This window comes from Pyrgilauda ruficollis, unplaced genomic scaffold (assembly GCF_017590135.1).
Source record: "Pyrgilauda ruficollis isolate IOZ18807 unplaced genomic scaffold, ASM1759013v1 scaffold64, whole genome shotgun sequence".
Classification (NCBI taxonomy): Eukaryota; Metazoa; Chordata; class Aves; order Passeriformes; family Passeridae; genus Pyrgilauda; species Pyrgilauda ruficollis.
In genome coordinates this window covers 2,199,217-2,224,797 of record NW_024528155.1, presented here as the reverse complement: position 1 = coordinate 2,224,797, position 25,581 = coordinate 2,199,217, and the positions used below count along the sequence as shown (strand labels likewise).

Genomic DNA, 25,581 nt, shown 5'->3' with positions numbered 1-25,581 from the left:
GAGAAGGTTACTTGATGTGGAAGTTTCAAGTCAGTATACCAGGTTTGTCAAGTAATTAGGCTAATTTATTTAATCGTTACTATATTTGTAAAGCTTTTGCTAACAGACCAGGCTATGAGCAGAGAGGAAATATTACTTAGAGGTCAAATTAATCTCCTTTTAAATTGTGGCTTTATTTAAAATCAAACCTATAGCCACTTTAGAGTTGAATGACTGCATTTGTTGGTTTAGGGTGAGAGCAAAGCATCATTACATGTCTTTAGAGTAGGAAAACTTATTTCCTTTGGTTTGGTCTAAGTTAGGCTGCACTTAGAGGAACCAGTATATTCAAGACTAACTCCTCTTACAGCACTACAGAAGTTCTTCAGTTGCCTTTTCCTCTGTCAAAGTGGGCTATCTATGGTAAATCTTGTTTTCTTCAGTTCTGGACACAAAAAGTCATGGTTTTGCTCAGTTCTCCCGTAAAAGGTTTTGCACAGTGCTCATGCAAGAGTGTATGCACAGGTCTTGGCTGTACCTTCGTTTTGCATCTGGTTAAGCAGTGAAGCTGTATCTGTGGCATGGATAGGAATGGATCAGTGCCAGGACTAAACTGGAAGCTGATGACCAGATCATGCCTCAGCCTGCAGGTATCAGTGGAACAGTTTTGTTAGGTTTCTGAAAATGAAACTTGAGCTGTAATCCCATGTGGGGTTCTAACAGCATCTTCCCAGAATACTACCAATACTCCACTGAGGAGTATTTCTACAAGGTGGAACATCCCTAGCCTGCTTCGAGAAAAGGTCCGGGTGATCCACAGTAGTGTGCTTTTTCTAATCTCGTGTCCACGTTGACTAGGGTGAAAGGGGAGGGTACGCAGACAACGTGAAGGGAAAGGCAGTGATCTCCAGAATAGGTGTAGTGGGGCTGGTGATGAGTACCTAGCTTTGATACCTTCACTTCTGTTAACCTCAGCTGTTAAAGGATATATAACTGCAACCTAAATCTATTGAGATTATTTCGGCTTTTAGACTGAGGTTTGGAATCTCCTGGATAAACAGAGCAATTTATTAAAAAAGTAAGCGTTACATTGTGTGCTTTCTTCATGAAAGCCATCACTACTTTATGTATAATTCTTGCTTCTCTTTCCCACAAGATGAATGATTATTTGGACTTTTTCTTGAATTTGTGGGATACTTTTGTTCCTTGTACATTGTAGTGCCTTTTAATATTTATCTCATCTTATTCTACATGTAGTGTTAGTAGAAGAGGTGGAATGTAAGAAGAAAAGTTTTCTGAAGACTCCCCTGTTCATTTGACAGGCTGTATATGAAGTCAAGTCTCTGGTTCCATGTGGTACTCTGTCTGTCTCCCCTGTAGTTTCTGTGAACTTATCAGCTGGCTACTGAGAAAAGTATTTCCCAATTAATAGGAAAATGTGTTGTGAAGCCACAAAAATGTACAGAAGTCTCACGGGTAAGCTGTGTATCTGGAACATTTTGTCAGGGCTTTCCTTTTTTAAAAGCTTTCATTAACCTGCAGGGACATGCTTGTAGAAACCTAATTGCTGAAATCCCTGTCTCTGTTTGCTGTCCTGCTTTGGAACTCTCCATTTCTGTAGCACCACCTCTTTAGCAACATTTGAAATTCTTACCTGGCTGTCTGATGGCTGGGTGTGCTAGATATAACTAGGAAGAATATCACAGATGGCTAGAAGGACAAATTTTTTGGACATAATAGTTGAAGCTGGAACTGAATCACTTGAATCATTTGATATAAATGAAGCTCAGATGAAAATTCACACTTAAGTTCTTCAGGGGGTGGAGATTGAACATCTGGTCATGAGGAGTTTGGGATTTTTTTGTTGTTGTTTGGTTGTTGTTTTGGGGTTTTTTGGTTGCTGTTTGGGTCTTTGTTGTTGTGGTTTTGTTTTGTTTTTGTTTTCTGGCCACTGTTTTCATACCACCAGACTCTGGAAAACATTTGCTGTAGCTGGCTTGAGATAGGAACAGTCTCATCTTTACATTTAACAGTCTGTTGCTCCTTCGTTGGTCTGTTGATGGTCTTGTGTACCCAATGAATTAATTTATGATAACCTATGGAAATAGGTAAGCATACAGTTACTAGCGCAAAGAACTGCAAGGCTCCAGGTGTGACATTCTTTTCCTCTGCATTTAATACATGTTGGGTAGCTTTCCATAAGATAGTCAGTGATGAGGAAGTTAAAAATCACCTCTTTGTAAAGGAATAGGAAGCAAGTGAGTGTAAGCCTTTCTCAAGGGAAAGAAAGTCTCTCCACTGGCTGTATTGCCCATCTTGTAGCACAAAAGTGACTCTTGCCTGATTTCTCTCTGTGGCCTAGGCCAGATACTATTGGTGGTTCTGTGTTTAATGCTGAAATGTAGCTTCTCAGTAACGATTATAAATCAGCAAACATTTGTAAGTTCCTTCCTCTTAGATGTGTTTTCACAGTGCAGAAAAGGCTATGGCACTAATTGTTCAAGAGTTAGTTTTTTCTTCAGTATGCCAGCATTTCCATATAGATGTTTATGTGTGTAATTACTTGGATTTCAAGCTACTTTCATCAAGAGAAGCCTAAGAGACACAAGAGATGTGTATTGACTGTGTAAGTACTGATGGCTGAAATCAAAACGTTATCTTTCCTTCCTGGTTACAGTTAACCTCTGGTTACAGTTAACTCTTAACTACGCAAAGTGGCACCAGCCCCATTTCTTCCAGAGCTTCCTCGTCCTAATTTGTACGTACAGATATGTCGGAATTACTAGGATGGTGATAGATGCCATTTACAGGGCAGTGGAGGGCTAGCTTGATTAACCTGATCTGAGAAATGCGCTTTAAGTAGTTGTAGAGACAAAGGTATTTAATGTGTGGGGCAAACAATCCTAGTAATGACAGTAGCTTCCAGACGATTCTCCTTTGTCTAGCCTAATTAAAGATCCAGAGAGTTGTTTTATACTCCATGTATTGTGCTGAGAGCCACAGTTACTTCCATAAAACTAAGCTTAAAGAAGTGTGCATAATTGCAGGAAAGATTTTCGTGGGATGGGTGTGCCTGCGAATCTTGACCATAGAGAAAGGGAGGCTGTCTCTGGTTTGCCTGCAAAATCTGTGGTTAATCTAGGGGATAATAATATAGCCTTTGATTACCAGTTTCAAAGTACGGTGACATACTGTTTTTTCCCAAGCTGTTAACTTTTTGAAAAGTCACTGCATCTCAGTTAATTAATGATGTTTATAGGATCAGCATGTTCTTCAATAAGCAAATCCTTCACGTTAATTAAAATGTGAGTGTTATAATCTTAAAATGCAGTTATCTGACCTTTTGAAAGAACGGCTTGTGTGCTGCTCTGTGCCACTGTTATATTGAATTAGAAATCAAAATCTAATAATGAGTATGTTTTCTCTCTAGTGAAACTAAATGTGGAGCTCTTTTCCCTGTGTGTCACGGCTGTTACAGTCAAGGGTGTTGTCAGTATTAAAATTTAAATACCACCTCCTCCTCAGTGTGATGACCCACCCTGAGGGGAAGGTGGGTCATCACATTCACTCATCACCGCTGAACAAAGTTGTTTTTGATTGAAACTTTACAGATTAGCAGTTCCTTAGTTCCCATATTGCTCTCCAAAGCACAGGGGTAGCCTAAAATGGCTGCAGATTATGATGTATGACTGCTCTTGTGAAGCTGCAGCTGTGAATCTCAAAGAGGATGTAACCATGCAGAATCGCTCTTTTAGATGGTCATTAGCGCTGCATAAGTACAAGCCTCTTTTTCAGACAGCATTTATTCTTCACGGTTCTTCTACTAGTATGTGATGGCAATGTCATTTGCCAAGCATTGAATAACAATGAATGTTTTATTGAAGTACAGTATTCTGAACCAGTGCTTTTTTTTAAGCTGTTTAAGTGCTTAATTTTCGTTTGACTGCTCCTTTTCATGCAAATGTGAGTGTAGCAGAAAAATCCAATACATCCTTCTCTCTTGTGCTTGTGTGATGTATTGGACTAAGCTGAAGGCTTGTGTGAGGCAAAAGGAAAGACAGCATAATTTATCAGTTATCCACTGGCATCCTATCCTGTCCCAGTTTTAGTTGTCTTTTCTTTATTGTGTTTAGAACAAAAAAAACATGCAAAAAACCAAGCCAAACAAAAACACCCGAAAATTTCTGTGTGATACTAAGGAAAAAAACAAGTCAAGAACAGTCTCTTCCTTGCCCCTAAAATTGCCCTCAAACAGAGGGAAGTTTAAGCTGGACCTTATTTTTCCTTTTTTTTTTTTTTTTTTAATGAAAAGTGGAATTTGGTCTAAATATTTCAATGCATGGTGATTTCACTCATCTTCCAAGGACTAAATTGCACTTGGAAGCATTATGACTGCATTTATGAAGGGCAGGTTTTTAGTGTGGTTAACACCTACAACTTTGTCAAGATTTTTTTGAAAAGGCTAGCACCTCCTTTTGTCATTATAAGGATCTGAGGAAAAGCTCATGTACCCAATGTGCTTTGTCCTTTCGAACATCTGGTGCCTTGTTCTGATTTGTGAGCTATCTTGAAAATCTGGCATCAGTTCTGGGGTTTAAGTTCTAATTAAATAAAGTACACCGTCTGGCCATAAGCTTTGCAATACACTGCGGAAAGGAAGAAGGGGGGAAAAAGCTATCTTCATTTTGTAGTCAGTGGAATTGAGATGGCGAGACCATAGAGTTATTGAAAATGGTCAGTATATTTTGATACTGAATATTTCCTTCAAAGGTGGCTTTTGGTGCCTACATACAGACCAAACCACCTGTGTCTGTGATCTCAGAATTCTTAGGTGTTAAGACCACAAAGCAAGTTCTGACATTATGGCATGAAAATTAGCCATGCCATGCCATAGTGCAATGCATGTTTGTATCCATTCCTGTATAATCACCAGACTCTTTACCGTGATTTGGGAATGCAAAATAATTTTCAGTTGTTTGAGGGCAGAACAACAGGTACTTTGTTTGTTCTATGGAGCAGTAAACAAATACTCATCAGAATTCAAGTGCTGTGACACCAATTTTAATAAAATAAATGATCATTCTCTTCTAATTATAAATAATACTGAAAGCAAGTGGTCAGTCTTCAGGAAATACACAAATTAATTCAGTCTAGGGTAGCTTAAATATGTATTTCTTTGCTATGTAAGAGAGGGGAACTTTCAATATCACACCTATTGAAATCAGAGAAGGTTGTGTTTATCCAATTCTTTTTGCTATTTTTTCCTCTATGGAGAAGTTAGGTTGAAATATAAGAATGTGTATGAAGTTCTTTGTTTGTATTCAAAGATCCACTAATTCGACCTCTGTATCTTGGGTGTATGATTTTTCTAATGTCTGTATGTGTGTGCATTCTTTTTCTATCCTCAAACAAGCAATGCATCCTCAGGTGTCTTTGATCCAGTCTTTTCTCGTTGGCCATTAGTCATATTGATTCTCCAGTGATAAAGGAAGCTTTGTTCTCAATGCCGTTTTAACAGCTCAGCATCAAGGTCTGTCACAGAAACACTGTTGACATCAAAGAATTTGCAAAAAAAGTGTAATTTTGCAAAGAAACAAACTAAGTTTTGTGTTGCCTTTTGTATTTGAGATGGGGGAAGGAAAGCTGAGCAGTCTGGTTTTAAAATCCAAGAGGAGGGAAATTTCAGAAGCAAATAAAAAATGAAGCAGCTGCCTCGAAATTGAAAAATAAACGTCCTCAATTTCAGTATCTGAAAGTATTATTTGAACTACTTTGTTTGCAGGTAGCCTTTGAACTAAAATACCGTTTACATACATACTGAGAAGTGTTGTCAACCAGCAGACTTTTTATATTCCTGCTTTAATCTATTTAATCCATCCAAGAGTCAGACCAATGAGAAGGAAAGGCAGCAGAGGTGTAATAAACACTGATTTAATTTTTACAGCACAGTACATTATAGAACTATAAAATTGTGTGATTAGCCAACTCATTAACACTATCTTAAAGCAAATAAATGTTTAGAGCTTGACACAGTTAGTGCTGAAAACCTTTCTAAATAGTAAATTTGAAAAGTAACCAGTGTTGCTTGGAGTAAAGACTGTGCTGCTGTGCATCATCAGGAGCTCTGTATTAGGGCCGTCATCCAATTATTCCATTCTAATGCATTCCATGTTTAACAGCACTCCTGTCTATACTGTTTTGGCACTTCCTTGAGAGTGGTGCGGTGTGGAACCTGCAGAGCACTTTGTACAGGGCTGCCACAAAAATAACTTAATTAAGTACTGCCCTCCACTTTATAAAAGGGTTTCTTTTCACTTACTCTTTTGTCCTGCGTTTATTAGTAGTGACTTAGGCAGCATAGTTTGAGCAATGTAAGAGTCACTGTGGTCACCTAAAGTCTGCTTTTCTGGTAGAATCCCATTGATCCAGATGCTCTGTTAGTTGTTCATGTTCTTAACATTTTCAGGGATGATTTAAGAGATCTAATCTGAAAATTACCATATTTTTACACAAAGAATGCTCATGGAGTTCTTTCTGAAAATGATGTATTTTAGATGGAGATTTAGAAAGTCTTGGCCCCTTTTGTAAGAGTCTAAAAATAGATAAATATTGTCTTTTTAATTTGCTGGGTATGGGTAGGCCACTCCTGTGAAACTAAACTCATTTCACTTGGTGCATTAATGTCAACATTTGGTATTAGTGTATTAGTTCATAATTCAAATTTGAAGACAGTGTTAGAGAACACCTGGAAAACAAATTTACTGTCTCAGCCAGCTTAACAAAAACATGACCTCTTAATAAATTTAACTTTGAATCGGAATTTTTTTTGGTCATTAGCAGTTTTTCAATGGTTGAATCAGTTTCTTTGTTTAATGCTGTACTTATAAAGTTACTGCTTTGGAAGAGGTTTGCCTGATGAGTGTTTTGTCACATTCAGTTTAGCTTTTAAGCAATTGAATTGCAAGATCACGTCATAGAATGACAGAAAGAGGGAACACACTGAAATTAAAATCTTGAGATGTTTATGGTGAAGGTCATAGCATGGTGTTCTTTTTTGAATGTATTTCAGAGATAATTTTTTTAAACCAGTCTATTCCAAAAACACATCTAGGACAATATATTTCTAAAATTGTGTCAGCCATTAAGCTACAGGTCCTTAAAGGGCCTGTTGTGTTAGAGACACTGCTTTTTATATGGGAAGGTAAGTATAAACTTGAGTGAACAAGGGGACACTCACACAACGTATTAAGCTATGTGACTAAGCTCACTGATGCTTAGTCAAGTGAGTTTAGGATGTTATATTTCTCTAGCAGCAGTTGCCATCTGCATGTGCTGACAGTATGATTGTGGGAGAGAGTACTGTGCCCTTTGGTGCAAGACTCACATGGAGGCTGTGGTTCCACCTCTGCAGAAGCTGATTTCAGACTGAGCTGTCACTGCCATGCTTTCTTATGAACCTTGTGCAATGAACTGACACATCAAGACGAATACCACCAAAAGTATGAGATGAGTTTTGGGATTTAGGTCCGATCCAACAAGATGCAGAACTGTACCCTTAATTAAAATCGTCATTATAGGTGTCCCTGGAGCAGTAAAGCTGTGGAAGCCAGCATTGCCATAGCTGCCTGAACAAACACTCTGGGACTGATACCTCCTTGTCCAGCTGTTTACTGAAGGAGGAGTTCCACAATATCGATCTCTTGCTTGGCATACTTGGTGCCTTAATGTGCTTCCTCGAGTAGTTAAGACCCTCTTAGCTGTGTCAATTTGACTAACAGTATGCCATCCTGAAGTAGGATGTGAGATGTGTGGTATCTATGTAAGAAACATGAAGGGAATGATTGTCTGGAAGACCACAGCAAAGTGGGAACTTTTAAAACTGGTTCATGTCAGAACAGAATATATATTCTGGAGCTGTGCCTAAAGCTACTGGCTCTGGGACAGTGAAGAGTCTAAAAGGTTCCTGCTTCTTGCTCCTTCTTTGCTCAGAGGTTAATTACTGGCAGTAACTGAGATAGCTTTTATAAAGGTAGCTCTGGAAAATCCCCACAAATAAATTCTCTCTTCCCTTAAATACACAGTATTGGCAGGATCAGATTCAGGTTATTTGCAGCCATGCTGTGGAACCTCTCTATTTTTAGACTCTTGAGTAGAGTCCAGAGAGGGAGGACAGTGAAGGGACTAAACCATCCAGCTAAAAGTGATACATTTAAAATGTCAGCAGCAAGTTGTTTGAGGTCCATCTTTATAGGTATGTTTACTTTTGTACAGAGGAATAACTGTTCCCTTTGGAGTTACATTCTTGGCTTATTTCCTTTCATTTATATGCAAGAAGAGTAAACCTTTACTCAACCACACTCCACAAAAGTCAATAAGAAAGGCATAATTGTGGATTTTTTTCCTCCCACACATTTGAAGGTACACATAAACCTGAAAATGTGTTGGTAGTATTTCTACATCAGTTTTTCAAAATCATTAGCAATACAGAGTAATGCATGCCTTGAAGTCTGACTAATTTGTATATAATGGTAAATAGATCTGGTTTTGAGGATGAGAAAAGTCATCAAACACTTCTGTGTATGGATGTTCATTCCAAAAATCTGAATAATAGCTGCAGGATTGATACATTCAGGAAAGCAACACACAGAACTTGTCGCCTTTGTCCACCAAATAGAGCTTTTCCAGCCTTTCACAACTTCACATATGTTAATGAAAAACATTTTCTGAGAAATTGGCAGCTTCATGCTTTGTAGCTAATGCCAGCTTTTTTCATGGACCAGTTCAAGGCAGAGCAAAGGGAAAAATGCCTTGTTTTAGTGCGTGAATTACTCTGACAAGCTTTCACATCGCCCCTCCTCTTATTAATATTCTTTTTGATGTGAGCTTGTAAAACAGAGGATTGGCTGTTAATCTCTGGGATCTCAAGGGCTTTTGGCAGTGGCCCATAATTGATGTGTTCACATGGCTGTTGTCTGACTACTAATGATTAGACAGCAGTGTTATCTCCCAGCTAAATCAGTGTTGCTTATAAATCACACTTGATAAAGTGCAGTTTCATTTCTTCAAAGGGTCTGTACATGTCTATATAGTTTGATACAACTGCCAGAACCATTTAATGATTTCATGACGGCTTAGATTAGGTTTATTTTTATGAGCAAGATATTTGAATTTCTACCAAGCATTCAAAAATGTTCCTTTCTGTTTGTCTTTGTTTTAAGCTTATTATGCAGTGGGTAGGGTATGCACAGTTAGGGCAGATCATCCTAGAAGGTGCAAATAACTGGAGAAAATAACACATGAAAAGCGGAATACTTGGACTGTCAATTTCTTGTGCTTTACTTGAACAGAAAGGGAGCTTTGTTTGTAGTATATGTTGATCATGCTGATACACTATAAAAATAGTCTATGAGAGTATAAGAAAAGACACAGGCAAACACAAGGCATTTCAACAAGGCATCTGGGATTCTCTGGATGAAGTCAGGTCCTTTGCATGCCTCCCTTCCTTGTCAGCAGGGCAAGAATGAAAAATCCTTACTAAAAGTCTTAAAATACAAACTTCTGTCTGTGTTTGCCCTCCTAGAAAGCAAGCTAATGAGGATCTTGAGGTACTAAGGCAAAATCAACAGGTAAAAATGTTGTTGAGATAGGGACATAAAACCAGAGATCTCAAGGTGACCTGAATTCTGAGCCACTGTAACAGCAAGATTTGTCTGTCTATTAGGTAGCCTCTAATCAGGTAACTTGGGTGTTGATAGTGTAGATGCCCTCATGAAAAAGAACCGAGTACACTGAATCTGGGTTTCTCTTCTCTGCCCAAACTGAATGGCCTCAGAGTTGAGGCAAGTAGGTAATCAAATTTTGAAAGTAATAATACTGTCTTCTTCTTTAAATAAAATTAGGACACAATATCCTACATTTGGTAGTGTTTGTAGCTCATACCATGAATATTTAAGGTCTAAGGAATACAGAAAAAAACCTAACTGATATGGCTCCGACACCATGTGAAAAAGCACAAGAAGGAGACCTCTGAGGCAATAATAGAGGAATATATTTGTCAAAACCCCACATGTCTTGCCTAAAAAGCCTAAGGGCTTTTTTAAATAAAAAAATTTTAGGGTCTGTAGACACCAATAAATATGGGGCCATTAAGTCAAATGGTAAATTTTTGGAACATGCCAAAAATGCTATCCATAAGAATGTAGGCAGGCCTGTTAAAGCTTTTGGTATACATACGTCATCAAGGAATTTCAGTTCTGTTGTGGAGGATTACAGAAGGTCCTTCATAACCTTTTGATTAATTTAGACGATTTTTCTCACCAAAAAATTATTGAGTTCAGGAAGGAACAGCCTGTCATAATGTGTGCAACTTTGCACTCACAAAGTGAGTGGTCAGCAAATTGGTAAAAGGCAACAGTGGGCTATTGACATGCAGAAAGTCAAAAAAGTACAAATAAGCCATTTCTCTTCTGAGTTTTATTGCCACTTTATTATATATTGTACTAGAGTCCTGGAAAAAGTTGAAACATTTTATTAAATGTTTTCTGTATTCTGGAATGGCTGAAATGGCAGCTCTTCCACCAGACTGTGGTTGCATCATCAAGTAGCTGAAACCGTCAGTGGAGAACTTCTACTTTGGAGTCATGGGTCATTATTTGTTTGGACATTAAGAATGAAAATTTGCAGTGGAGCAGTTAAATGATTATGCCATCAAGTTAAACATTATCTTCTTATATACAATTGAGAATGAGAAAATTTTCCTTGATGTCTTGTAGTCTTGATTTGTCCTAGAGCAACTGTGCTTCCTTTCTCAGGTTGAAATCTCACATGTATTAGAAATACACATAGGAAAACTGAGGATAATATTTATTTATAATGCTATGAGACCTATGTAAGCAAATACCATATCTATTTTCAGACTCAGAACCCTGAAAGGTTGAGTGTAGCAGAAACTTTGGAATAAAAAGAAGTGATTGCCATTGTTAAAATGAAAAGCTTCTAAAGGCTCATATAACCGCATAAAGCAGTATCTAATCTTCACCATCAAGTGGACATGCCTTGTTTTTTACCATATTCAGTTGCATGACACTGACAGATACTGGACATCATTATGCAGTGTCTGTCTAGCCCCAGACAATACCGAGAAATTTCTTCCTTTATTATTCAGAATAAATTCCTTTATTGATTGTGATATAGTGTACATCTCTACACAGGATAGATATCTTGAGTGAATTTTAGTACTTGTTCTTTTTGTATTAAACCTTAGTGTATGCAAAGATTAGTGGGTGACTGAAGAAAAGTTTGGAAGTGCAGACTGACCAGGAGAAATCAAGATTGAATACAGTAAGATATTCTAGAGACAATTATCTCAACGAATATGATTTACATAGGATGAATGAGGAGAAATGTCTCTACAAGAAATTTGCAGGTGGTAGTCTGGGCATCCTCCCAGAGCTCTGCCAAGCATTAGAGTTGACATACAATTTTTCACAGACTCAGCCTTGGCAAAAGGATGTCACTGGCAGCTGTCAAATGCTAATCTCTCTTACAGCAAAATGGGTGAATGGCTTGGGAAATCCCACTCATCTGAGCTAGAATAGGAGATCCAAGAGAGGACAAGGAAGTTTCCTTGCCTGTTTTTCAGCACCGTTCTGCTGCATTAGACCAGACCATGCTCAGAACTTTGACTTTTCATCATAGTCTTTATTAATAGTGTTCTAAAAATAAAATACTAGCATTATTATATCTGTGGAGGTGCTGCAAATCCATAATGTCATGTAGTCACATAAAGTCTGAGGAGGTCTGGAGGTCACCGTATAAAAAGAAGATGCAACTGTCAAAAGATGAGTTTGCAGAGTTTGTGCTGGTTAATGCAGCTGATGCGAGTGACAAAGAATATCTTCAGTACAAGGGGGACTTTTCTTCCTTGTTCCCTGTATTGAAAGCATAGTAGCAGAGTAAGTTTTAAGTGGCTTTTTTTTTTTTTTTTTTTTTTTTTTTGTGCTTAATAGGAACTGTTCAAAATATTGAAATCATTCCAGATGTGATTTGCTGCTTTGCTAGGAAAAAAAGTGGCAGTTCTGCTAATGCCTTTTTGAACTCTTCAACTACTCAGCTGAGTGAAGTGGAGAAGTTAATTTTAAGAGTGGGAAATACTCCGAAACTGCAAATAGATGCTACTTGTGTTACTCAGTTCAACACAACTACACATCAGGTTTCTTGTTCACAATACAATATTTGTAAAGCACAAATATTTTTAAAGAAAAATACTATTATCAAACAAAGGTTTCAAAGTGTGATGTTTTGATGAAATTTAGGCAGTTTGAATCACCTTTGTCATTCTTTTATATTTAAGCTCTTGTGATTCTCATCTAAGTTCACCAAAATAAGTAATTTTCTTAGTACCTCTGACCTCCCTGAATGTAAAGTATGAAAGTATGTAATAGATATGTCTGTCCTATGGCAGAAATTCCTTTCTACATCCATGTCTTACAGTATTTCTTTTTTTCTCTGCTGTCCTTTATGTCACTGACCTTTTTTCCCCCAACAATTTCATGCAGAATATTTAAAGAAAACAAAATATCAGTTCTGTTAAACATGATGTCACAATGCTTCTGAGTTGGCTTCTGATATGATTTACAGGCAAGAAATACTGAACTGAGATATTTCAGACAAAATGGAGATTCTTCACAGTGGTAATTCCTGTTATGTGGTAGAATATGAAGGAATAACTTTCAGTTTTGAATATGTAAATTCTCTGGGACAAGGTCTGTAGCATGAGGAGAGTTATCTGGAAGTGCAGACATGCTTCCGAGCACACAGACATTTTTCTCATGTTGCATTCTCCAGTATTTGTTCTCTTCCAAAGCAGTTAGGTTAATTTCATTAAAATTGCTTCTCATTTGTGATGCTATACATGAGATTACAATGAAGTCTTCTGGAGTTGCTTTAGAAAATTAGGATAGAGGCAAGTATACTTTATGTATAAACAAGCTAGTCTCCTTTTCACCCTAAAATCTAAAGAAAGCAATTTGTAGCATTCAGAACTTCCAGATAGGGCTGAATTCCTTTATTTCCTGTTTTACTTTCCAGATATACTGATTCTGTGATGTATTAATTCATAGCTCTAGAGAACTTATCAATGTAATTTTCAAGGCTGGAAGTTTCTTAGTCCGTTCTGTCTTTATGTTGCTGTCTTCTAGTGGGAGGATTTAGGTTTGCAAAGGGCCAGGCTTGGTTTTTTAGTTAGATCCTATAATAGGATTCAGATCTTCCTTTCACATTCTTTCTATTAGGGCAGACATTCCCACTGGGAATGCTTACAGTAGATTTTTCTTTTGTTCACCATTTAAAAAGTGGTGCTTTCTGGGAAGACCTTGTACTTAGCCTGAAACCTGCTCCTCTGCCTTTCTCCTGGTTGTGTTGGTGGATGGATTAAATGGTTTTTTTTGCATGTACATTTCAAATTCCCCTGGCGGATGACACTTCAGTAGTGTAAGACCACTTTGGTGTTAGATAGGTAGACTATATTACCTATGTTTTCTTTGAGATATACGTTCAATGGCACACCTTCATTAAATCAAGAAGGTGAGTTTTGATACACAGAACTTGATTCCAGCATGTGAAGTGCCTGAGTAACTGAATGGCAGCCTTGCTTTTTAGAAAGTCTTGCCTATTTCTTATCAACATGATAGTTCCTTTCTCTTCCATGTGTGCTTCCTCCTACTAATGAATGTTATGCAGCCACCAAAACAGACCTTTTTTTTTTCTTTTTTGGTAAATATTCAGATAAAGGACTGCTCCAAGGAGCAGTGACTACATTGCTTGGCAGGCAGTCTTCATTTTATGTGAGCTTTCTGCTACTAAGCATCATAGCTCCCTGATACGATCAAACACTTGGCAGTGGAAAACTGCCATGAATAACATTGCAGCTTTGTAGCCTTTGTCACCAATCAGCTCTCAAAAGCTCTTGGAATTAGGTGAGGAAAATATTGCTTGAATATTTCTGATTTTTTGTACTCCTTTGATTGTGTGTCTGAAGAGAGCATCTATGTAAATAGCCTTCTTCAGATTCAGATTTTCAGTCTCATATTGGAATCTCTTGTGTGATAAACAGCAAGGCTACTGCTCAGTATGCGCCAACACCTGGGAATAATAATGAAAAAATAACAGTGAGAAACTGCAGAGCATCTGTTCTTGACATTAACTTTCCTCAGTTTGACAGACTGCCACCACCAGATGTTAGTCTTATGTGCCTTTTTTTCCACTGGAGATGGCGGCCTTCCTGCCTCTCTTTGCCTCTAATAGCTTACATCAGTGCCCTTTGGAGAATTCATGAAAACAATTGTGTCACCACAATGATCTCTAAGAACCACCACTTTGCAGTGCTGTTATGATTATCAAAAAAAGATGGGATAATTTTAAAACATGGAAATCTAGAGCAATGTTTAAGCTTATTGTTTTTTTTTTTCTTGTGGCTAATGTCGTACTTGTGCAATGAAATGTATCTCAGAGACAGTAAGTGTCCACTTATTTCTGAGCCAAAGGTTTAGTGTTTTAATTCACAGAGAAACAGCCCCATTTAGTGCAAGCGCCCACCCCTATTTGGCCCTGTCCTGAGTGAATGTTTCTAGTGGAAAACATGAGCATTTATTAGCAGGTCTAAATAAAACAGAACCGAGCACAAATATTTGTAACAAAGAACTTAATAGGATGCACTGTCAGATCCATGCTTTCGTTAGCTCCCCCTCACTGTTTATAATAGTCAAAAGCAGAAAACACATCTGTCAATTTAGCCTAAAAACATTTAAAACATTGGCTAGTTTAGTATGACCACAGAAAACACTTAGGAATTCTTTTCCTCTGGTTTTGTGATAACTCTGTTTTATGGAAGAATGATGTTGCATGTGTAGTAGGAGGTTTTACACAGCTTTACAGAACACCATGTAAACTATCAAACAGGCTATTCATCAGCATGTTCTGGGTTTATAATGGGATGTGGTTTAGCTTTTCCTAAGTGCTAGGCTCCATTTACCTGCCAGTCACTGACCCCAGTTCTCTTCTGGTTTGAAGTAAGGTATGTTAAGAACTCCTAAATGATGCGGGGGTACACGCTGACCCAGTTTCATTGACAGAGCACCATTACACAGCCAGTGCCAGAGTGGGGCTCTGTGCCATCCAAACGTGTGCCTCCACTTGGCATCAGGCAGCAGGAGCTGCAGAGCACAGGATCAGTGTCTCCCCACGCACAGCATCCAAAGTTGTGGTTTTGTGTGATGTGTGCTATTAGATACTGCAAGTAACAGCTGCTGCTGGGGGTCAGTTGATATTTGACTTTCCTGTGTGCATTCAAGTCTGCTCTGCAAAGCTTTCTGCCTGTGCTTTAACTTTGCAACTCCATTGTCATAGAGAGAAGAATATATATCATTGCTTGAGTGCATTTTTCTATGCCACAGGAACTCTGCTTTACCATCAAAACTCTACTGGTCATTATTAAGTTTTTACTTCTTAGGAATGCTTTCAGTATTTATGTTTTGCTTTGTTTTTGGTGTTGTGGGGTTTTTTTGTGGTTGTTTGTCTGTGGTTTTAAAAAAATGTCTGTTTTTTGTTTTGTTTGTTTGTTCTGGTTTTTATTTGGTTCATTGGGTTTGTTTGTTTGCTTTTTTACTTACCTCTAACCTGAATATTTCATTCTCAATGAAAATAGTCCCCTTTAGATGAAGAATACTTTGGAGAAGACTGTGGTTATAGGTCCTTCCCCTCTCCTGCTTAATTCTTATGTAATTGAGATCAGATTCCACGCTGGTCATACAAAGATCATGCAAAATATTTTTACAAAGTTATTGAGAATAATTTAGCATACATAAGGCTTTCACACATGATTAAAAGCCTTGGCGCTTAGTTTGCTTCTATGAATAATGCTAAAACCCCCAGAATTGTTACAAAGGCCAATGGTAACAATTGTTACAATTTTTAAAAAGTTCTTCCTAATTTGTCATTTCATGTTCTCATTACAAAGTGTCCATCTGATGAAGTGAGCTGATATATGATACATGTGTAATACCTTTTAGTCTATCCTGTTATTTGTATCCTCATTTTGCTTTACAAGAAGGAAAATTAACTTTGATCTGTGTTAATATACATTTGAGCAAAACCAAGATGATGTACAGTGAGTCATTATGTCTTTTCTGCTGAGTCTTCCTATGAGGTCCAAAATTAAAAACAGTGTAGTGATGATGACATCTGATCCTCTATTCCAACACAGCTAAAAAGCAGCTATTAAAAAAAAAACCAAACAAACAAAAAAAAAAAAACCAAAAAAGAAGAAAAAGAAAACAAAAACAAAAAACAAACAAACAAACAAACAAAAAAAAAAAAAAAAAAACAACCAAACAAAAAAACCCAAAAAAAAGACCCCAAAAACATTAGGTTGAAGAGTGATTTCTTTGCATGGTATCTGTGATCAAATGGGCCAAATGAACATGAGTTCCAGGTGGTTTAGCTAGTCAACTGGGCACACTCATATCCTTATCTAGCTGTCTTTATGGGACAAGGGACCTTAGAGCCAGAGTGAAATACTGACAACCCTCAACCAAATCTTCATACAAAAATCTGCTCCTGAGTAGACTGGAAGTCAAACGGGAGAGACAATTTCTTCAGTTCATATGTTGATATTGTCTTGTGTTCAGAGTGATTGTCTGGCAAGACGCATTCTTCAAAATATGCATTTTGGAAACCCTGAGAAATTAGATGGTTTGGCTCAATTCTTATAAAAGTCCTCTCTATTATTCCAAGTAGAAAGATCTAAATGTTATCTGGAAGGAATTAGGTGGGTCATCCTAATGTATTTTAACTGATTGGATGACAAGAGATTATATTTGCTGCCATATGGATATTAGAATTGTTCCAACTACTGATTTCTCTATGATATACATGAAAGAATAGCATTTGTATCTTTGTACCTGTCTTTATAATTTTTTTTCTGTAAATAGAAAATTATGTTCCCAGTTCACAAAATTGATTTCCATCTACAAATTAGTCTCTGTCATTGCCAAGAAAAAGTAAACTTAATCCTTGTTTTAAAAATTTATTATTACTTCATACTAACAGTCTATGACAAAAGGGAATAGTCTAGTAGAAACTTGGCAAGTTGCCTTGTTTAGCATGTATGATAGATATTTTTGTACTTAATTTTTCATGGGTAGCATTTGGGCTAATATCAAAAAATTTGAACTCCTGAGACTGAAATTACCTGTGATACACCAAATCCCTACATAAAGAAATGCAGTCTTGGCAAACTGGACTTTCTATTACTTTTTAAAAAAAATTATTTATGTATTTTATTTTATTATATATTATTTTATTTTATTTTTTATTTTTTAAACTTTCACAGCACCATTATAGTAAGTTTGTCTGTTGTTTTCAGGTTGATCCCCTGTTTACAGTGCCTGCACCTCCACCTCCGATTTCCAGCAGTATCACACCTCAGATTCTGCCTTCCTACTTTTCCCCATCTTCATCCAATATTGCAGCACCAGTCGAGCAGCTTTTGGTACGGACACGTTCAGTGGGTGTAAATACTTGCGAGGTTGGAGTAGTAACAGAACCCGAATGCCTTGGACCCTGTGAGCCTGGGACCAGCGTGAACTTGGAAGGAATTGTGTGGCATGAAACTGAAGAAGGTAAATTGTTTTTTCGATTAGGTTTGTCTCTGAGCTATGTCAGCAAGGGGGTATATGCTGTATCTGCCAGGGTGCTAGCTAAGGCTTGCTAATCTGTTGGGACACCATGATATGCTATGACAGTCACAGCTTTACAATTCAGCTAGTGAGCTTTTATTTTAAAAACAAATGGCAGGTCTTTTTATTATTTAAAGCAGCTGTGTTTTCCAAATGACCTACCATGTAATACCAGCTAATTGTTTCCTCTTGCTATATTAAGAAAAACATATGAAGAGGTTGCTAATAAAATAGCATAAATGTCTTGTTTAAATGTACATCATGAGGAGGTGTTTTTGTGATGGGAGTGGATGTATGAATAGTTTAGATGAAAACATAACTGAATATTTCAGCTGGTAAGAAATGCCACGATTACGTAACAATAGAGGCCCCAGAGACCCTGCAAAAATTCAGTTTTATATGATTATATATATTTTGCTTTTTGGTTATCTAAAATATACTTTAAGAGGAAAGCTTTCAGCCTTGAAGAAAAGCATTCCATGTGGTGAAGAAGTGATATCAAAACCAGATTGATTTCTTTAATATCCTTTGAAGACATTTGTCCAAGTAGGAGTGCTAGAGAGCTTTGGGGAGCACTAAACGTTGATTTGCTATGATTTGCTGTGATTTAGAACAAAGTAGGAAGAGCATTATGCTGTGATATGCAGATTTTTCCATTTTGGATTTTGAAAGCTCATTATTAAAATACCAGCTTTTTCCTGCTAAAAATACTGCATGTGTACACTAAACTTCTGCAATTTTTCATTTAATAATAGCAGATGTTTTCATTTATAGCTGTGTGAAAATCTTTCTTTTGAGGATTATTTAATTTTTAGTGATCTACCTCCCTCAACAGTGAAAACATGATTATTTACAAAATGATATAATGACAGTATACGGCGATGCAGCACTTCATGATAAATCCTGACATGGTTCAGACCGTATGCACAATGGCATTTCATCCTTTGCAGTGATATATAAGACCTCACCAAAGTGCTCTACGCTGTCCTCTCAAAAATCAATAGAGAGAGTCAGATTTACTTGCTTTTATATGCTTTCATCCATCCATCTTTCTCCCTGTGTATGTCTACAGCAGATTCATAAGGTAGATTGATCCTTTTAGATTGTTTTTAAAGCACGGTATAAATTCTGGTTTAAAATATCCCTGCAGAGATGACTGCCCTTAGCAACTCCAATCTTTCTTGACTGGCCTGTATTAACCAGAGTTGGAATGTGTGGGTGTTAACTGTGTTGACATGAAAGAGCAGTAGCTGTTAATAGTGTTATTCTTGCTGAATAAACTAAACTTCTGACCCCCACTGAATTTAAGAGGCCTTCCTTGCGAAAGGTTTGGCACCAGAAATGAAGTATTAAAAAAAGTGCATTCTGGTCAGGGTGACATTCCATTTACCAGTATCTCAGCACTCTAATGGTTTAAAAACTCTTGTTAGTTAATGGAAATGAACTCCCTTAGCCTTTTCCTAGTTTTGTCTAAAACAATTTTCTGAAACAACTCAATTGGCATGTTTGAGTGAAGCTGTTATGAGTGTACCTGTTTTCATAGCTTTACAAACACTCTTTGTGAACACTAGAGCTATGAGTGACTACAAATATAGATAAAATGGGATTCTAAAATACTCTAGAAATATAGCTAGAGTGTAGATTAAGAACTGAAGATAGGTGATATGATATCATATTGTGTGGTTTGTATTATACTCTGAGTGTTTCAGACCCTGCTGACTGAAGAAAATAATACAAATTTGACTGGTTTATCCCAGAGTCCACAATCAACACTGTATTAAGAAAAATGAGTTCCTAATGATGATTTTTGCATTTTAATTAAATTTTGATGTTTGGAGCACACATATAAGTATATATGTACATGTTTTAAAACTTTATGACATGTTCATGAAAGCAGCTATATAAAAGCTTGCATGGGGCCATTTCTGCCAAATTCTAGGAAACAGCATACAGATGGGTCTTCTTTTTACCTTTAACAGAAAAAAAAATTAAATATCGGATACTCACTTTCTCAAGTTCCGATTTTGACTTTAGGGCAGAACACAACATTTCCTGAACTGGTGTTAATCCACCTTACTTTAACCAAAGTCTTTGTAACTAGGAACATCTAAAACCGTCTGGACATTCATGATGACATACAATTTTTTTTGTGATTTTCATGTGTTTCTTTAGTTTTCACTCCCTTTACTGCTTTCCAAAAGTAAATAAAAACACCCATGCAAACAGACATTTCTCTGGCTGTCTATATATATGTCCCGTAGCTTCTTAACGTAAAACAATTTGAAGAAACTAAGGAAGGTATGAACATTTCTAATCCTGGCTTGTGTTTTGAGATATTTACATTATTTTGTATCTAGTTTAGCCACTCTGTAAAATGAGTTGTGATGTGATAAGGATAGGCCTGTAGGCTGGCTGCATACTCATAGGAGCCAAATATATTGCTGAGCAGCCTTTGTGTGCTGCAGCAACCAGTTGTGGGAATGCAAATACAGAAAGAATGTGGTGAATCACAACAGTTATTACAACAAGAATAGTAGCCTGAATGGAGAAAGATAAAATCAAATAGTTTATGCAGAACTCATTATTAGCATAAATGTAAAACATACATCATAAAAGAGAAGGTGTATACTGAGAATTCCTGTTATGAAGCTCTCTGAAGTAACCAGTTTTCTTTTATGGATGTTGAGCAAGTTGTCACATTTTGTTGCATTTGTTCTTTGAGGTTAGAAAAAGGATGATGTTCAGGCTTGAGTCATATTTTTAAGATAATCTCTTCAAGGATGGGGGCAAGGGAGGAAAGCAACACTGGATTTCAGACAAAATTCTGAAAGATCAAAAAGAGCATTGTTACAGCTCTTTTCATTACTTCCACACCACTTTATTTAGTTGACTTGATTTAATAAATCAGACAAACCATTTTTCCCAGAGAGTTTTAATCTTTAGAGGTGTAGAGGGCAGCTGGCATCTGAAGTCTGTGATATTTAATTACAGGGGATGATAACCAACCATAGGTGGTTACTCTTAAATTGACTGAGTTATCACATGGTTTTCACATGGGCGTTTCTCAGTTGCTCCACTAGGCTGTGTAGTGTTTAATTGCTAGTATGTATGCCATAGGCATTGTCATCTGCATAACAGCCTTGTTCGGATATAACTTGGAAGTGTGTCCAAGTGGTGGTAATGGCTGTGAAACAGAGCGCTGAAGGAACTGTCTGAGGCTATCCTGTGGGAGAGGAAAGAGAAATTATTATGTGGATAAGTCAACCTGAAACTGGCAGCTGATGTGGATATTTGACACCAGAAGCTATCTGCAGTAAAAGTCCTTCACAGAGAGCAGCTTGGTAATGTTAACTCCCCTGTGTGTTTTGGTTTGGTTTGTTATTCTGATGTTCTGGGAAACAGCTGCTAAAAGTCTCTATGGCTATACTGAGAAAAAAGTTTATCTTGAATCAGGTACTTGCTAAATTGTGTGATTATCTTCTGGGAAAACAATTTCTAAGTGAGCAATAATTGCTTCTTACTGCCTGGAGGAAATAAAAATGACCCAGAAAAAAAGAGAAACCACCAACCAACTTTCTGAATTGCTTAGAGCTCCCGTTTTTGTTCAGCTTCTCACACGCAGTTGCCCTGGGTCACGTCCTGGTTTTGGTTCTGCATCTAGTAGTAGAGTCTGCCTTTAGGTGGGAACCAGTAGTTCTGATGATGTCTTCTTTTCCTGAAAACTGCGTAGGAGACAGCCCTGGCTGCCTTTGTGTGCAGAACAAGCTGTCTACATGTGGTGACATTCTTCCTCTTTGTGCAGAACAGGTGCAACCTGCTGTTGTACAGTAAAAATAATGGGGAAATGAGTTGTGTTTTTTTAATCAGTGATAGCTTGTTGGTCTTTATAACCTGAGACTGGTTGCCAAATAGAAGAAACGAGAATCTCAGAAATCTGATGGGATCATTTCTAGGGTGTTCCAAATTTGTCATAGCATCAGTTCTGACACTATTTTGCAAAATTTTTAGAGAAATTTAGTAGAAAGGAGAAGGCTTAGATGACAAAGAGGCATGCTGGTATCTGTCGTGTATACAGTTTTCCAGCCTGCCACTTTTGCAACTAATATGCATAGTTTGTTTTGAAAATGTTATCTATTGCACAAGAGCTGATGTGGATTCCTCTCTGCCTTACTATGTGGTCTTAGTTTTGCAAAGCCTACTTTAAAACAACAGTCTGTTTTAAATATCTTTGTTTAGATACGTGTTTGTACATGTGTGTAAGTAAGGGTGTGTATGTGTCAACAGAAATAAAATTAGAAGAATGAGTAGTCTGGCTGTCTGTTATTCCTGTTAGCAGTTTTTGTGGTTTAACAACTTACTTTCAGAAATACAGAGGCATGATCAAACAATGAAACTTGTAATGGTGAAAGCCATGTCAAATATGTAAGGAAACAAATGTAGCAATTGGAGATTTTTATCAAAGAACATTACAACACTTCATAGAAATTTAGAGAAACGTGTTAAATCACACTTTTGTCTTGAACTCAAGCAAGGCTTATTGGGAGAGGCCATATCCTTTATTAAACCACGTGGTACAGTTGTAAAGAACAGGTTCGCTTTTATACTGGGTGCATTTACATTTCTGTGTGATGTAGACCATTGACTTGCTGGGTACAGGTGTTGGGTATTGTTAACCACCATATTTTATTCAGAATTGTCTATTTATATGACAGAAGCATAAAGAGAACTACTGCTCAAAAATCAGGCTTTGTTATGTCTGCACTACAGAGAAGTGGTCTGTGGAGATAAAGTAGGGTTTTGGGCTAGCTACATTAACAGAACACCTAAAATCCACTTATTTTCTCCTGCTGCATGGGCCGTCTGCTGACCCAGTATGAACATCACCCACTATCAAAATGCCATCTGCCAAGAAAAAGCCTTTACATGTATTTATATTTTTACATACTATGTTTAATTTTTGTTCTTTCTACTGTATGTGATGCCAGACCCATTAAATCAGTGGATTTAAGGAAGCCTTAAATATGTGATTTTTTAATAGACTTCCAGCTGTCTCATTGTATTATCTCAGGCACTTGGCTTCTGACACGTATTATGTGTTACATAGAAACTTGTAGCAGAAGAGATATGCTCTGCATCTCACAATGCAAAGCCACAGTCTTGCATAAAAATGTTTGTGGTTTGTGGGAGCTCTACCTACTTTACAGAAGGAATCTGGGATGTACACATATTGTCTGAAACAAGTTTAAAGAGTTGTAGGATTCAGACTACAGGATGGATTTAGCTGTAGCTAAACCAAGATTTGTAATGTCTGAAGGGGCCATTTTGATCATCTCAGCTGTTTGTCTGACCGTATCAGAGTATGCACTTGTTTAGGGACATAAATTCTGGCACTGTCCTCTAACTTGCTTCTACACTGTTCATTGTGAACTTCTTTGAAACACAGAGTGCTGGCCAGTGTTAGGAGTGCCTACTACTTGTAGCCTGTTTTATGCCATTTTCTTCTAAAATAAATGAAGCAAATAGTAATTTTAGAGTATCCGCAGAAGCCCCTCAATTGGTTTTAAACCATTGGGACTGAGTTTATGAACCAGGTGCACAGGTTGTGATGTTGCTTCAGTGAGTTGCCCTGAATCAGCTAGGTCACAATAACCAAACATTTGCAAGCTCTTTGTTCTCAGCAAACAGTACATAAATCATGTCAGTATAAACATCAGTGAAGCAGAAATTCAAAATAGGTTATGGATGGTCCCTGCTGGCAGAGGAAGGGAGATGGAAGATGTTTTTTACTTTCTTGAGTTTTAAATTTGATTCTGTTGCAAAGAGCTCCTTTTCCCAAAAATTTCAATTAGTCATTCATATAAACATAAATTTAAGTTTGAAGCTGTTTAATTAGGTGATGTAAAGCACCACAGATTAGTGAAGAGGTGTAAAAAGGAAAAAAAAACCAAGAGGTAAAAACAGAACCTTTGTTAATTTCCAGGCTTTCTAAGTGGAGCAGAGAAATTATGCTAGCTCATCACCCTTTCCATTTCTTCCCAGTACCATTGCTTCAGATTTTTTTAAGACTGCAGACCAACACTGGAAGAAAAGCACTTAGGAAATTTGTGCTGTTAAATGTTTAATTTGGTATTTAAATGTCAGCATTCCTCCTTGAACATAAACACCCCACAGGCTCTAGCCAGTGCTGGTCCTACAGATTTGTTTACAGAGGCCGTATGCCTCTGTTGCATGGAGGAATGTGTGGTTTCTGTACTGCCTAGTGCTTCTCTTGTTGGTCCACTCTTAATATACTGATGTAATGTTAAGCAAAGTGTAGCCACAATGCAGTCCCAATAATTGACCCAAAACATCAGAATTGTCATATTTTCCCTGGATACTAACAGGCAGCTTATTTAAAGGGACCTGGCAAATGCCACATTTTCCAACTGAGTGAGAATCTGGGTGTAATTCTCTTGGTATAACCCAAAGCAGAGAATGAAAAAACTTAACAAATTCCAGACAGTGCTTACATAAAACTCTGCATATTGCCAGACTCCTGCAGAGGAAGACTCCCTGCGCTGCTTGTACATACATAGAAAATTATCCCTTTTACAAACAAGCATATGGGGGCAGGGAGGGTGCCTAGAAAAAGGAAGGAGGATAATTGAGATTGGAAACATTTGCTTGGAGCTATTTGAATGTGAAACTGAGCCTGCTCAAGGAGTGAGGTTATGAACACTGAAGGAGCTGCTTAAAGAAAAGCAACAGTTTTGAGCATTTATTGCTCAAAAGCAAAATCTCAGTAGCAGCAGATTGCTTAGAAGTGAGACTGTTCCAGTACAAAATACTTGGAACATGCGGTGTTTGGATCTGTAGATAGCAGGGGGAGAGATGACTGCTAATGAAGTGTGTGTGCATCCAAGTGTTTCCTTACTAAATAAATACCATTGGAGTAGGGAATGAAAGCACAACTGTAATGGCATCTTTAGCTGGTGTGCTTCAGGGATTAACCCACTTATTTAAAGATGTTCTCTTGGTTAGTATTAATTTTGTACATAGTTTAAATAGTTAGGACAAACTGTTGTATTCCAGTTTTGCTACACTCCTAATTGGCTCCAATCTTGTACAGTGGTGAATGAGAGGTTCTCTTGGTTGATAAGACTGTATGTTTTTACTAATACAGATTAATAATAAATTTAAAAAATAATCCCTTTTCTCCACTGTTTGAGGCTACGTCATGAAAAGCTGCTTTTGGCATTGGGACTAATTTTCCAGTATCAGATCAGTGTTTGCCCTAACAAGCAGCTTTTCATTTTTTAAAGAAAGAGTAGACACTTGCATTTTTGGTATCCTGAGGCATATTTGTAATTCTTTCTAGTTGCTACTGATGTAGTAGTAATTAGCTACTAATCTGGAATTTTTGGTGGCAAGTAGCAATCCAAAAAGCAGAAGGAAAAACTCAGTTAAAAATTTTGAACAGTGAAGAGCCCTTTGACCTTCAGGGTTAATAAAAGATTACTGCTTATGTTTTTGTTCTAGAAGAGGAAGACAGGAAACACAGAGGTTGAAAATGTAGAGGGTGAGGGAGAAGAAAAAGAATATATATAAAAACGAAAAGCTCAAGGGAAATAGCTTTCTTGATTTAGTCTGAAAAAGTAGGTCTGGATTTACAAAAGCTGGTGTTGCAATGGAAAGCACAATTGAAGTTCATCAATTTTATATCCCCAAGTGCTATGAAATTTAAGGTAATAAAATCCCCTAGAAACATCTGGGATGAAAAACAGAAGACCAGTATTAGAGCATTTTGCTTCATTTTGGGTTTTTGGGGTTGGTTTTATTTTGTTGTTGTTTTGTTGTTGCTGTTGTTGGTTTGGTTTTTTTTTTTTTT

At 37.3% G+C, this 25,581-nt stretch overlaps 1 protein-coding gene across 3 annotated transcripts in view; it reads left to right on the top strand.

Moving 5' to 3' along the window:
- The window catches only part of ZNF608 (zinc finger protein 608), an 83,926-nt gene that overhangs the window by 18,723 nt on the left and 39,622 nt on the right, over nt 1-25,581 (top strand). For all 3 annotated transcript variants that reach the window (XM_041484185.1, XM_041484186.1, XM_041484187.1), the window contains exon 3: nt 17,402-17,657. In XM_041484185.1, the coding sequence (XP_041340119.1) occupies nt 17,402-17,657 (256 nt within the window). The remainder of the gene's footprint in view (nt 1-17,401; nt 17,658-25,581) is intronic.